The sequence below is a fragment of the Pongo pygmaeus genome, chromosome 13 (genome assembly GCF_028885625.2).
Source record: "Pongo pygmaeus isolate AG05252 chromosome 13, NHGRI_mPonPyg2-v2.0_pri, whole genome shotgun sequence".
NCBI lineage: Eukaryota > Metazoa > Chordata > Mammalia > Primates > Hominidae > Pongo > Pongo pygmaeus.
In genome coordinates, this window is record NC_072386.2 from 58,427,693 (window position 1) to 58,441,455 (window position 13,763).

Sequence of the window (13,763 nt, forward strand, 5' to 3'; positions counted from 1 at the left end):
ATGGCCCATCATTGGCTTGTTTGTCCTCAGAACCATTCCTTACTCTTCCCGTGTTCTGTATCACAGGGAAGTCATCCCATATAGGATGCATTTCTCAGGCTTCCTATGGGCTCAGTTGCTTTTCATGAGGTTGGCCTCTAGGAGCCATAGACAGGGATTGGCGGGTGGAAGGTAGACGAGAAAAACCAGGATATTCTCCCCCAACCTATGTGTCTTGGGTGGCATCTCCAATAGTGACTGTCTTCTCCATGCTTCTAAACATACCCCTCCTACTGCAGTTCCAACTTCTGCCAGTCAGCCCCCGTCCTGATGTTCTGACCCCAGCTGACCTCTGCTTTTGAGGTCTGTTAACACCACCTCCTCTTGTGCCTGCAGCCCTAAAAGCAATAGTGGCATCATGTTGATTTTAATCTGTTTCATCACCATCTCTTGCTTAGCTTTTCAGCTCACCCATCACTTTTATAACCAATTCCATGTATTAAATTTCCCCTCTTTAATATACCCAAAGTGGTTTCTGTTTTCCCTAATAGACCCTGAAAGCAATCCTGAAGTGATAAACTCTCTTTATTGCCTTTACTGGTCAGAGTAGCTTAGATGATCCCAAGCCTGTGAAGCGTGCTGAAAATACTGACTCCCTAGGTCTACTACGCAGAGGTAGTGATTCCCTGGTTTCAGTGTCTGGCCCCAGAAGCTGAATTTTCAAAAAGCTTCCCTGGTGGTTGTAATGCCCAGCACTGATTTAGAGAATGGCAAAGCCAGGCTGAGATGGAGGTGTGTGGGGTGGGAGTGGATGGTTGCTAGGTTCATTTACCAACTAAGGGCTTCACTTTTACAAACCAGCCTCACAGCAAGAGAGCCCAGCTCAGCAAAATTAAAATGACTGCATCCCATGGACTTTATAGGACAGTTACAAGTGTCAAAATAGCACATGTTAAATCGGGGAGTGCCAACGGATTATTTGCAAGAATAAATGAAATCACATATGTGGCAGCATTTCACACATCGTAGTTGCTCAATACATGATCTTCCCTTCTCTCAAACTGAGTGAAAACATAGAACTATAGAAAGCTATGAAATAGTATAAATTATTTATTCCTTAAGGTCACAGAATCCAGATGCTAAATACCAGAAATAATAGATAAATAACTACATAGTCAAAAAAAAATTCATTGTCTGGCACGTATTATTGCTCACTGAGCTGGTGCTAAACAGTCCAAACATGTGACACCATAGGTTAGCTCTCTTTCATATCAGAAATAATTTTTGAAAATAAGTTTTAAATGGGACTCTTGTGTCAGATTACATAGTAACATCTTCTAAGGAGACCTGAACCTTGTGAGTATGTCCTTACTTGGCCATTGGAATTTCTGCATTCCAGGCTCTTGCCAGAGACTACAACTTTGAGTACTCCACTGTCCAATTCTTACCAAAAGACTGATTAGGAGAAATAACCAGTCATGGAGGACTGCCTGAAAGATATGCAGCCTGTTCATTCCTCATTGAGATAACCTAAATTCTATTTGTGGTTTAAGTCAGGTTATCACATAGCTGCCTATTTGGATATCCATGTATTTACTTCTTGTCAGTTTCTCTTTACTGGGGAAGATGAATGAAAAAAGGCACATCTATCATTATGGAATTTTGAACAATGTTAAAAGAGAAAACCCTCAGAGATTTCCAGACAGAGAAAACCAGCATGCTTCCAAAACCAGCATGCTTCCAACGCAGGGAGCATCAGACTAACATGAAACTACTCATCTACAAACTGGGAAGTAAGCAGTAAGCAATACAGTATTTACAGAGAGATGGGACAAAAGTCCTGTGAGCCAAGAATCCTGCATTGGCCAAGAGCTCTATTCCTACATAAGAGCAAAAGGAAGACATTTCTGGACATGGAGTTATTCAGAGTGGGCCATCTACATGCCACTTCTGAGAATTGAATCAGGACATAGGTGTCAAGGTAGGAGGAGATGAAGAGCCAAAGAAAGAGTGATGAGCAATGAACGTTGCAAAACTTATGGTCAAGTCTAAATAAATGATCATAATGTGGCTATGAAGTCTAAATTGTTCATTAAGATTTCTTAAAATGGAAGAGACATGTTGACCATGAGGAGATATTTAGTAGCTTGGAGTGGAGCAGGCAATGAAAGAGTAAAAATATTCCAAGTATCTCTACCTATGGACAAGAAAGAGAAAAGAGATGTCATGGATTGGGTTCTCTGGAAGCAAGCACTGGCACACAGTTTTGGTTGCAAGATGCTTAGTAGGAATTAATACCCGTGTATTATGTTCCCCAGAAAGATATGTTGAAGTCCTAATTTTCAGTACCTGTGCATGTGACCTTATTTGGAAATAGGGTCTTTGCAAATATAATCAAGTTAAGATGAGTTCATGAGGGTGAGCTCTAACCCAGTATAACTGGTGTTCTTATAAGAAGAAGAAAATGCCGCATGAAGAGGGAGACACATGGAGAGAAGCGCTAAATGGTGACAGAGGCCAGGGCTGGAGTAACACAGTGGCAAGCCAAGGGACTCCAAGAAAGAAGCTAAAAAGTAGCAAGGAAGAATTCTATGGAGTCTCAGAGGGAGCATGGCCCTGCCAGTACCTTTATTTTGGACTTCTAGCCTCCAGAACTGTGAGAAAATAAATCTCTGTCATTTGAAGCCACCCAGACTGTCGTACTTTATAGGGACAGCCCTAGGAAACTGATAAAACCTGTAAAAAGATGAGGGAAGGAGCACAAAATCAAAGTCCCATGCAAGACACACAAAGCCTGGGCCACCTTGATGGGGAGCTGGAGGAAGAGTGCCACCGTGCCACTCAGTCACAAGAGGTGACTGCCCCAGGAAGGCCATGACCTAGGCTAAACTGGCTCCCTGCAGAGGCATGCAGTAAGGGAGTCTTCCCTTCTTACAGGAGATCTGGGTAGCTCATCTCCATGTCTACACAGCAGGCCGAGGGAAAAAATGGGCAGTGAAAATAGTGTATAGTCATTTTGCTTTCTTAATTGAAAAACAGGTTTTTAAATGATTTAAAATCAAAAAGATAATATGAGCAAACCAGCAAAGAAATAATGAGTAAAAATAAGTATAGTAACAACAAATGTAATTAATAGTAAACAAAACATTGTTATAGGCATTGCCTTTGTTTCCTGACCAACATAGTTCTGGAATGTATAAGGCAAAAAAATGAAGTAGACATACAGGAGAACATGGCAAAACTATAATTATATTAGGGAATTTTGATATAATTATTTCATAATTTGGCTGGGCACGGTGGCCATGCCTGTAATCCCAGCACTTTGGGAGACTGAGGCAGGTGGATCACGAGCTCAGGAGTTTGAGACAAGCCTAGGCAACATAGTGTGAGACGCAATCTCTACAAAAAAATAAAAAAAATTAGCCAGGTGTGGTGGCGTGCACCGGTAATCCCAGCTACTCAGGAGGCTGAGGTGGGAGGATCGCTTGAGCCCAAGTGGTGGAGGTTGCAGTGAGCTGAGATCATGCCACTTCACTCCAGCCTGAGCAACAGAGCCAGACCCTGTCTCAAAAAAATTAATAATAATTATTATTTCATAATTTGACAAAGTAGACAAATAATGATACAGGTTAGTATTTGTATATAGTGTTTATACCCTATAAACACAGAATCTGCATTTTTCTCTTGTGTCTACAGAACATTTACAAAAATCTATTTCTATGGCCACAGGAAAAAACTAAATGAATTTGGGGGGAAAAGCTGTTTTACTCATCCCCTTTTTTATCCCACTGTGATAAAACAAAAAATTGACAGTGAAATAATAATAATAAGTAAAATGTAAATGTTTGAAATTAAGAAGCCTTCTTATAGATGATTCCTGGATCAAATTGAAAATGAAATACAAAATGACAAATTCTCTGGAAGTTAATTAAAGAGAACATTTCACATCAAAACTTATGAAGAAATTGTTAATGCATTTAGGAATACTTTATAGCCTAAATGCTTTGGATACTATTAAAAAAAAAAGAATGAAAAATAAACTAAATATTGCATCTAAGAAATTTTTTTAAAAATCAGAAGAAAGAAGGTATTATTAAATGACAAAAGCTAAAATTAATGTAATTGGCCACAAAACAATTAAAAGGAGAGAATCTGACTAATGAAAATATGTATATAATATAAAGAAGTATATATACACATGCAACATTAGGAATGAGGAAAAAAATTGCCCAGATCCCAGAAGGATTAAAATAAGTCAATAAGACAATGTTATGTTCAGGTTTATGGCAATAAATTTTGAAATCTAGAGGAAATTGATGTTTTTCTAATAAACTGTAAATTACCAAAATTTGATTCAAAGAAAGGTTATAAATCCCGAGAAGAGTAATAAACAGAAAAAAACGTGAGTGCGTATAAAGAAAGCCTTCCAATTTTATGAAAAGTATAAATTCTTTCATACCAAAAACTGATAAAGATGGCCACAACCATTGTTCAATATCACTTATGAAAATATGCTTTTAAAAAGATTAAGAAATCAAATCAAAGTTAAGATTTAGTCTAGAAATATAAGGATTTTTAATTTTATATTTTTATATTTCTAGAAATATAAGGATTTATATTTCACTCTGTTTAAAAGAGTGACAAATGAAAATATCCAGGAGTGAATTTAGTAAGACATAAGACAAATTTAAAAAAAAAGGTTGTAGTAAAAGACAAACTAACATTTGAAGAACTAGAGAGCTATACTATCTTTTCAAATGAGAAAACTTATGATCCTAAAGATAAAAATTGTTCTAAAATAACTATATATAATCCCAGTCAGAATCCCAACTTGGAAGATAAAAGTGTTGTCAGCTCAGTCAACACGATTTTTTTGTTTGTTTGTTTTTGTTTTTTGTTTTTTTGAGACAGAGTTTCACTCTTGTCGTCCAGGCTGGAGTGCAATGGCCTGATCTCGGCTCACTACATCCTCTGCCTCCCAGGTTCAAGCAATTCTCCTGCCTCAGCCTCCCGAGTAGCTGGGATTACAGGCACCTGCCACCCCACCCAGCTAGTTTTTGTATTTTTGGTAGAGACGGGGTTTCACCATAATGGCCAGGTTGGTCTCGAACTCCTGACCTCAGGTGATCCACCCACCTCGGGCTCCCAAAGTGCTGGGATTACAGGCGTGAGCCACTGTGCCCAGCCCAATCAACATGTTTTTAAAGGCCACATAAAAATATAAATGCAGGAAAATTTCCAAACTTGAAGGAAAAAGAGTCAGCATGGGGAAGTCGTGCCAGCAGGCATCAAAGCATGCTATCATGTTACTGCATTTTAAGCAATATGGCATTAGCTTAGGAATCCACAAGTCAATGTTTGGAACAGAGTAGATGCCATAACTAAACCAATGTATATAGGAAAACTTAATGTATGCTAAAGGTGCCTTTCCAGTAAGGAAAATATCATAAAGTAAATGATTTGGGGGCAATTAGCTGTCCATCTGGGGCAATATTCCATTTGGATTAGATTCCATTTGAAGTAAGAGCTAATATTAAAGATGGACCCATAAAGGTATCAAGAGAAAATATGGGAGAATACATGTATAACATCACGTTAGGGGGAGCTCTCTTTCATAATCCATCCTCCAAAAAGGAAAAATTGCAAGATAGTAAATTTATAATCCATAAAGGAAAAATTGGCAGATTTGACTGTGTAAAAATTTAAAATGTCTATAATGACAAGACACAATAAATAAAGCCAAAAGAAGAATAATACTTGCAACCTCTAGGACAGAGCTAATGTTTTAAATACTAAGAGTTCTCACAAATTGTTTATAAAAGAAAGATAAAACAGCCCAGTATAAAAATAGTCAAAGGGCATGATCTGGAATTGTAAATCACTAATAAACCTGTGAAAAGGATCAGCCCCATTAGTAGTGAGAGAAGGCGAATTAAAACCAGAGATGCCTATCAGGTGAGCAAACACTTTTAAAGATGGCGAACACCAGTGCTGATCAGTGTGTCAATAAGCAGGCACTCACCATGCACATTTGGGCTGATTGCTTCAACCTTTGCACCAGAAAGAAATGTAGCAATAGTCATTCAAATAGTTAACATGCTTATCATGTTTGGCCCCACAGTTATTCCACTTCTAGGATTCTTTCCCACAAAAATAAAAGTACTGGAACATTAAAGATGTTTGAATAAGACTGTTTATTCCTGCTCTGGTTAAGGTAGCCAAATTTGGAAACAGTCTGAATGTTCATCCACAGAAGAGTGATTGGTTAAACAATGGTATGTCCATCTTGTGAATATATGCAGTTATTTTTAAATGAGGTAGATATATAGATTTTAAAAATATATTGATAAGAGCAAGTGGCAGAAATAAATGTGTGTGTGAAAAAGCATAGGGAAGATTTTGAAAGGCTATAAAACAAACAGATGTTCATATTGGCTATTGCACGGTGGGGGAGATAAGACCTAATTCTTTTTTTTTTTTTTTTTAAGAGACAGAGTCTCACTATGTTGCCCAGGCTGGTCTCAAATTCCTGGCCTCAAGCAACCCTCCCACCTTAGCCTCCCAAAGTGCTACGATTACAGGCGTGAGCCGCCATGCCTAGCCTAATTCATTTTTACTTTATACCTCTCTACATTTTTAAATTGATTACAGTAAGCAAGTATCTCTTCTGTATAAAACACAATTATAGCACAACAGCTTTTTTGAACTTTTCTTTGAAGTTGTGTCATCTAATCAGCCCTTATGGAAATCACAGGTAGTTTATCACAGGGATAATATTGAAAAATTGTCCACATGTCACATGGTGTCTCCTCTATGAAGATCCATGGGAGAATTTTCCACTCCAGCTTGAATCTCCAGATACCTGTGGTTCATTTGAGCAACTGCTTTGCTTTTATCTTTTGCTCATTGTGCATCTGGTAACTGATTGTATTTTCCTTTCCTCTGGAAACCAGGAATTTCAGAGTCAAGTTGTAAAGTTTATTCAACAACCATACCAGACCCTGTGGCTTATGTTCTATGCACAGCCCTTGCTGATAGAATCATCTTGCTCTCCACGTTTATTTTCCCTTACCCACATTCCTTCCTTTGTTTTAATTTTAACTGCTTATATTGCATGTATCCCTATAGCTACCTCTGATCTTTTTTGGGAGATGTAGTAGGGATATGAATAAATAATGACCAGAAATTTCGATTTTAACAGAAACCTGGGAAAGAAAACGGTCTCAACAATGAGTAGGCCACCCATCACTACCAACTACAGATGACTTGCCATTTCATTTACAAAGGTAAGGAAATAAAGTCTGTATTTTTAATTAATTCTGATCAAATCAGTATAGAGCCCTTACCTTTTTATTGTAAATATTTTTACAAATATTCTAAAACATATATCTAGCTCATAACCTTTAACTCTGATATCAAATTTGAAACAAACATCAAGCAAACAGAAACAAGAAATTTTATGAATTTTGGCATGCCAAAAGGGTTAAAAAAAAACCAAGATGTGGTCTCTGTTGTTAATTACTATGTGTGGTTAAATTTTTAAATAGTATTTTCCTTATTTTTAAGTGTGGCAGTGTTCACTGTAGAATACTTGGAGAATCTAACAAAATATAAAGATGAAAACCTAAAGCATTTATAATCCCATCATCTGTAGATAATCACCAGAACTTCTGAGAATGTCTCCTCCTTCCTTTTATGTGTACATGGAAAATACACATGATTATAACTTCAAAAAAATTTTTTAGAGACGATGTCTCGCTGTGTCTTTCAGGTGAAATTCATATAACATAAAATTAGCCATTTAAAAATGAACAATTCAGTGTTCATTTTTAGTACAGTTTAGTACATTTACAATGTTACACAACCACTGCCTCTATGCAGTTCCAAAACATCTGCATCACCCCAAGAGGAAACTCAGTGCAGTCAGCCCTTGGTATCTGTGGGAGATTGATTCCAGGACCTGTGGATACCAAAATATACTCAAATCCCTTATCTAAAATGATACAGTATTTGCTTTTGTTTCTCTTTTTGAGACAGGCTCTTCCTTTATTGCCCAGGCTGGAGTGCAGTGGTGTGATCATGGCTCACTGCAGCCTCAAACTCCTGGGCTCAAGCAGTCCTCCCACCTCAGCCTCCTGTGTAGCTGGGACAATAGATGCAAGACATTGCACCTGGCTAATTTTTTATTTTTTATAGAGATGAGGTCTCACTGTTTTTCCCAGGCTGGTCTCATACTACTGGCCTAAAGCGATCATCCCATCCCGGTGTCCCAAAGTGCTGTGATTACAGGTGTGAGCCACCATGCCCAACATGATTATATAATGTTTTTTAAAACAATGTTTTTAATTCATACTTACCTTGACTTCGTTAGTTACAGATGATGTGGTGCAGAAGCATAGCAAGTCTAAGAAGAAACACTAGTCATTATTGTGACCATTGTAACGGCCCTTTGCAGTTTACCAGTACATCCCCAAGCATCTTATTTGTCCCTGCTACATGGCCTCTCCAACTCCAATGTCCCTGGTTAATAGGTTTATGTGACCTTTGTTAAACATCACTCTACGGGAAAAATAAATAAATAACCCTTGAATCCAGATGATAGTTCATGGCCTTCATTTATCATTATTATATGTTTTGTGCTGCTTAAAAGGAAGTGTTTAAAAAAAAATAGAAGTTTACCTGTTTTTCTCCTCCTCTTCCCTACTGTGAAGTCAGGGATGATTCACAAAGTAATAAAAATACTTTAAGACCATCTCATCCTCCGTCCTTCATTCATGCCAGTTAGTTAACCTCTCATTAAGGTTGTTTTTTTAAGCACCCTTCAGAGTTGCTCTTGTAGTTTTTTGGTTTTAAAAGCTGCAAAGTCTTAAAAGTGAAATTACTGGAATGGCATTCTTTAGGGAGGTCTTCATTCTGTTGGCTCTGTTAAACAATTGAAGGCCTGTATTTTACCCTGAGCCTGATATATAAACCATTTTAATTCTTCTGGCATTTTTATTCAAAACTTACTAAATATTGTTATAAAGAGACTAGAAAAATGAATTATTCTTTAAGTCAGTTTAAGCTGATACAGCATGGAAAACAATAGTTTGTGAAACATCTGTCCTTGAAGACTCTATTCTAACACAGATTAAATAGATGCAAATAGAATTGCAAAATTATGTAAGAGGGTGGTTTGATTGGTGGGCAGTACTAGATCTGGTGAGGTTGGCTCACCGTGATTCTTGCATTTATTTTCCTGAATGGTTTTTAGTCATATCAAGCTCATGGCAGTGTGGGTAAACTCAGTCACTTAGTTCCAAGGCAGAGAAGTGGTTGATGAATTCCTAGGTTTAGCATATGCTGTGTTTATTAAAAGCCCAGAATTTAAAGCATGCTTCAAAAGCATAAAAGAAAGTCAGAAATTTTACCCTTCCTTGGTGTATTAAATGTTCTGCATGCAGTTTAAAGTAAGACCCTTAAATTGTGGTTCCCTAATTATGAAGTTACCCTTGTTTACCACAGAAGTAACATAACTGGCATTAAAAATTTAGATGAATTATAGGTCACATGAAAATCTTATCATTAGGAGGAGAGAGAAACACATTTGAAGATCAGATCTCCCAATGAAAAAACATATTTAATCTTAAGGCATTAGAATTCACAAAGATACGCAATAGTTTTGAGTGTGTAAAAATGTAAACTTCTCTATATCATAATTATGAAACAAGTTAAAAGGACACGGTAAACTGGGCACAGTGACTCATGCCTATAATCCCAGCACTTTGGGAGGCCAAGGCAGGAGGATTGCTTGAGCTCAGGATTTCGAGACCAGCCTGGGCAACATGGCAAAACCCTGTCTCTAACAAAATAATTACAAAAAATTAGTCCCAGCTACTTGGGAGGCTGAGGTGGGAGGATTGTCTGAGCCTGGGAGGTGGAGGCTGCAGTGAGCTGTGATGGCACCACTGTACTCCAGCCTGAGTGATAAAGTGAGACCCTGTCTCAAAAACAAACAAAAAGGCAGATAGTAACACAGAAGAATATTAATAATGCACTTGGCAAGCAATTAATGACCTTAAAACATAAAAATAAGCAAACCACTAGTATGAATAACCATAATAGGTAAAAATCAATATTGGAAACATTAAGACCTCCATAGATAAATGGACGAAACAATGGAAGACTCGAAGAAATACAAAGAACTAAAACTGATGTGAAAATGATGTTAACCTTCACCAGTAATTTTCACAGATGCAAATTAAAACCAGGAGATGATTTCTTTTTCCTGTCAGATTAGCAAAGCTGTTTAAGATGATAACAGTCATTACTAAATGTGTGATGAAACAAGCCCCCACTCGCTGCTGATAGCAGTGTGAATGAGTATACTCTTCTGGAAATAAATTTACCAATATGTAGTAAAAGCTTTAAATTTTTTAATACCCTAGTATGCCCTAGCAATTCCAAGAATCGAGTCCAAGAAAACATTGACGTTAGATAAAAATATAAGCATAAACTAATTATTGTACTATTTGCAGGAGCAAAACTCTTTGAGCTGCCTCAACTATCCTTCAATATTAGCATTGACTAAAGTATTAACACACAGTGGTGTCCACACAGTGGTATATCTTGCAACTAGAAAAAAATTATTCTTACAAAGATATTTTTGTAATCAAATGGGAAAATGTTTATTACATAAATGTTCAGTGAAAAATACTGGGTAAGATAGTATTGTAAGTTTTTTCATATGAAAATACACATAATAAAAGGTAGAAATAAATATGACAAAATATGAATAGAGGAGTTGCCCAAGGGTAGTAGAATTGAGTAATTTTTTTGTTCTGACTCATATTTTTTGGTACTTCCCAGATAATTTTACAGTGAGCATGTATAACCAGAAGAAAAGTTTTTTAGAAGGCTATGTAGCCTGGGCACGGTGGCTCATGCCTATAATCTCAGTTACTCAAGAGGCTGAGGTGGGAGGACTGCTTGAACTTGAGTTTGAGGCTGCAGTGAGCCATGATCACACCACTGCATTCCAATTCCAGCCTGGGTGATAGAGTGAAACCCCGTCTCTAAAAAAAAAAGCTTTGTAGAAAGAAACTTATACACATGTACATGCTTTCTTAGAGCATATGGGATAAAATATATTATGAAAATGTTTTAGATTTATTTTTGAAAGATTAAGGAATGCAGATTTCTTTTAGTATTCTGAAATGTTTCTGTCTTCGTTTCTTAGGAACAGCAGCAATAGCAATAACAAAAACATACTTAACTAAAATAGATCCTTTGGTTAGCAATATTATTAATATATTGTATTTCAGAGTAGCATTGAAGTTCAAAGGGCAGTGTGTTTCTCTTGTAGATGTCGTCTGCTGCTGAAAATGGAGAGGCAGCACCTGGAAAACAAAATGAAGAAAAAACCTATAAAAAGGTGAGTGTTCTTTTTTATTTTCTAAAGAGGAACACCGTTTTGCTGTTTGGCACATGAATATTATCAAAGGCCTTTCTTTCTCCAAAGCAGTTGTAAGTTAGTTACTATCTTAGTTTCCAGTTGCTGCTATAACTAATTACTGCAAATTTAGTGGCTTGGACAACATACATGCATTATCTTATAGTTCAGTGAGTCAGAAGCCTGACATGGGTCTCCCTGGGCTGAGATCCACGTGTTTGCAGAGCTGTATTCCTTCCTGGACACTCCAGGGGAGAGTCCACTTGCTTGTCTTTTCCGGCTTCTAGAGGCTCCCTGCGTGCCCTGTGTCATGGCTCCCTGCCATCTTCAAAGCCAGCAATGGCCGGTGGAGTCTTTCCCAGGCTGTATCACTCTGACACTTTAAAGGGACTGTGTGATTGCATTGAGCCCTCCTAGGCTCATAGAAATATGGAAAAATATTAATAAAAATTAATATTCTTTATCTAAAAGGTAAGCTGATTAGCAATGTTAATTTCCTCTGCAACTTGAATTCATTTTTGCCTTAGAAGGTGACATATTCACAGGTCCCAAGGATTAGAGCATGGGAATCTTTGGGGGTCAATTCACCATAATATAGAATATTGAGTGAAGAGAGTTGTTTGAAGACCCTTCTTATTCCTAAGAAGAAGGCCCCTGAGGGCATGCGGTGTTCTGTGTATAATATATGAATCCTTTAATGGACTCACTACTTTCCACCAACATTTAAAACATTTCCTACCTTCATATTTTAAAACTTTTAAAATGTGAGATGCTCCTCTTCCCCACCTTTTCTAAGCCACTCAGATTTTATGTCTTCAGCCCATTTCACAAAAAGTCTTTTTCCAGACTTCCTAGTGTATCTTAACTTACCAGTCTTTGACTGATAAATTCTCGACTCCCAGCTACCAAGCTAATGTTCAAACACGTTACTGGGTAAAATATGTTCCCAAGCACCTCTACTCCTGATTATAAATTGACTATACATTTTAGCTTTTCAAAGTTCTTGCTATGTTGCCCTCTTAAGAGTAGGAGGTTTGTGTATTGAAGGTTTATTATTTCTTAATTTTTCCTTTTATACTTTGATGGATAGCCTGCAAGACGTTTAGTCATAAAGTACATGAGCTATGTGCTCTGACCACATATTCAGGTCATGGAACTAGCATGATGTATTTTCTGTTCCATTTTCATATGGGAGAATGTGCCCTTTTTCCTGGTATATCTTCTTTATCTGATTTTTCCACTCAGCCAAACCTTGAAATACAAACTGGGAGGTTGTCATTCAAAGTGGTGGTGTGGTTGGAAAAGAGTTGGGCAAAGATTCAAGAGCTCAGAAGTGCCGTAGTATATTTTATACAATTTGTACATTGGGCCAAAGGCAACAATACACTATTATTTATTTTTAGATACAGGTGAAAAACCAAATCCTGTCTCGTTTACCCAAGATTCCATGTACATTCATTCAAGCATGGACCAACACAGAGATGATTACGTTGCTAGCCTGTTATTACTTCAGATCAGTTTCAGGCGGTATTCTCAATCAGCATCAAGATGCACTGAAATTCTTGACCAAATTCTGACTCACAGGAGATCCTTTGTTGCTGCAAAAGTTACAGAAAAAATGTGACCATGACATCTCAGAGTTTGCTAAGTGTACCCTGCCCAAGAATTTATTTAGTCAAGCAGGTTTTCAATAATTAGTATAGGTAATTCTATGATTAATGTCTCTAGTAGGATATTTAACTCAGCAATGTTTTTTAGGTTGTAAAAACTAAAAATCAAATTCTATGGTAGGAGAAATAAGGAAAGACACAGAAAACCTAAGGGGACCAGAAATTTTTTTAATGAACAATTTTTTATGTGTAATAATATCAGGATCTTATTAATGATTTCTGGTTTTAAAAAGTATAAGCAATGGAAGGGGATGTACATAGCTTCTCTTAAAAAGCACCAAGAAGACCAGCACAGCACTTAGAACTTCAGCTCTTAATAAATATGGTATTGATATGCATAGCAAGAAGAAGGAATCACTTAGAGAAAGTGTTGTTTTACTGACAGGTAAAAGCTCAGCTGAATTATTCAGTTTAATTCTCTGATCTTCAAACTAGAGAAGGTATTCATGGTGGACTTAGGAGTGAGCTATTGCAAATGTGTTTATCTCTAGGTCCAGATAAACCATTTCTCAGATGAAAGAACTTAAAGCTAGAATAGGAGAACCTCTGAATGTGAGCTTTAAATGAATTTGGGAATGGGAAAATTGTCAGAAAACAGGACATAAGCAAATATTATTCCTATTTTCAAAAATGAGGAAGAGTACATTCTGGAAACCAGATTATAAGTGAGACATTATTCCCCA

At 37.1% G+C, this 13,763-nt stretch overlaps 1 protein-coding gene across 9 annotated transcripts in view; it reads left to right on the forward strand.

The window, feature by feature from the left end:
- PIP5K1B (phosphatidylinositol-4-phosphate 5-kinase type 1 beta) overlaps positions 1-13,763 on the forward strand; it is a 375,712-nt gene that overhangs the window by 172,534 nt on the left and 189,415 nt on the right. For 8 of the 9 annotated variants that reach the window (XM_054501563.2, XM_054501564.2, XM_054501560.1 and 5 more), the window contains 2 exons: positions 7,181-7,265; positions 11,324-11,392. In XM_054501563.2, the coding sequence (XP_054357538.1) occupies positions 11,324-11,392 (69 nt within the window). In that variant the 5' untranslated portion in view covers positions 7,181-7,265. The remainder of the gene's footprint in view (positions 1-7,180; positions 7,266-11,323; positions 11,393-13,763) is intronic. The other variant, XM_054501566.2, reaches the window with a different exon arrangement.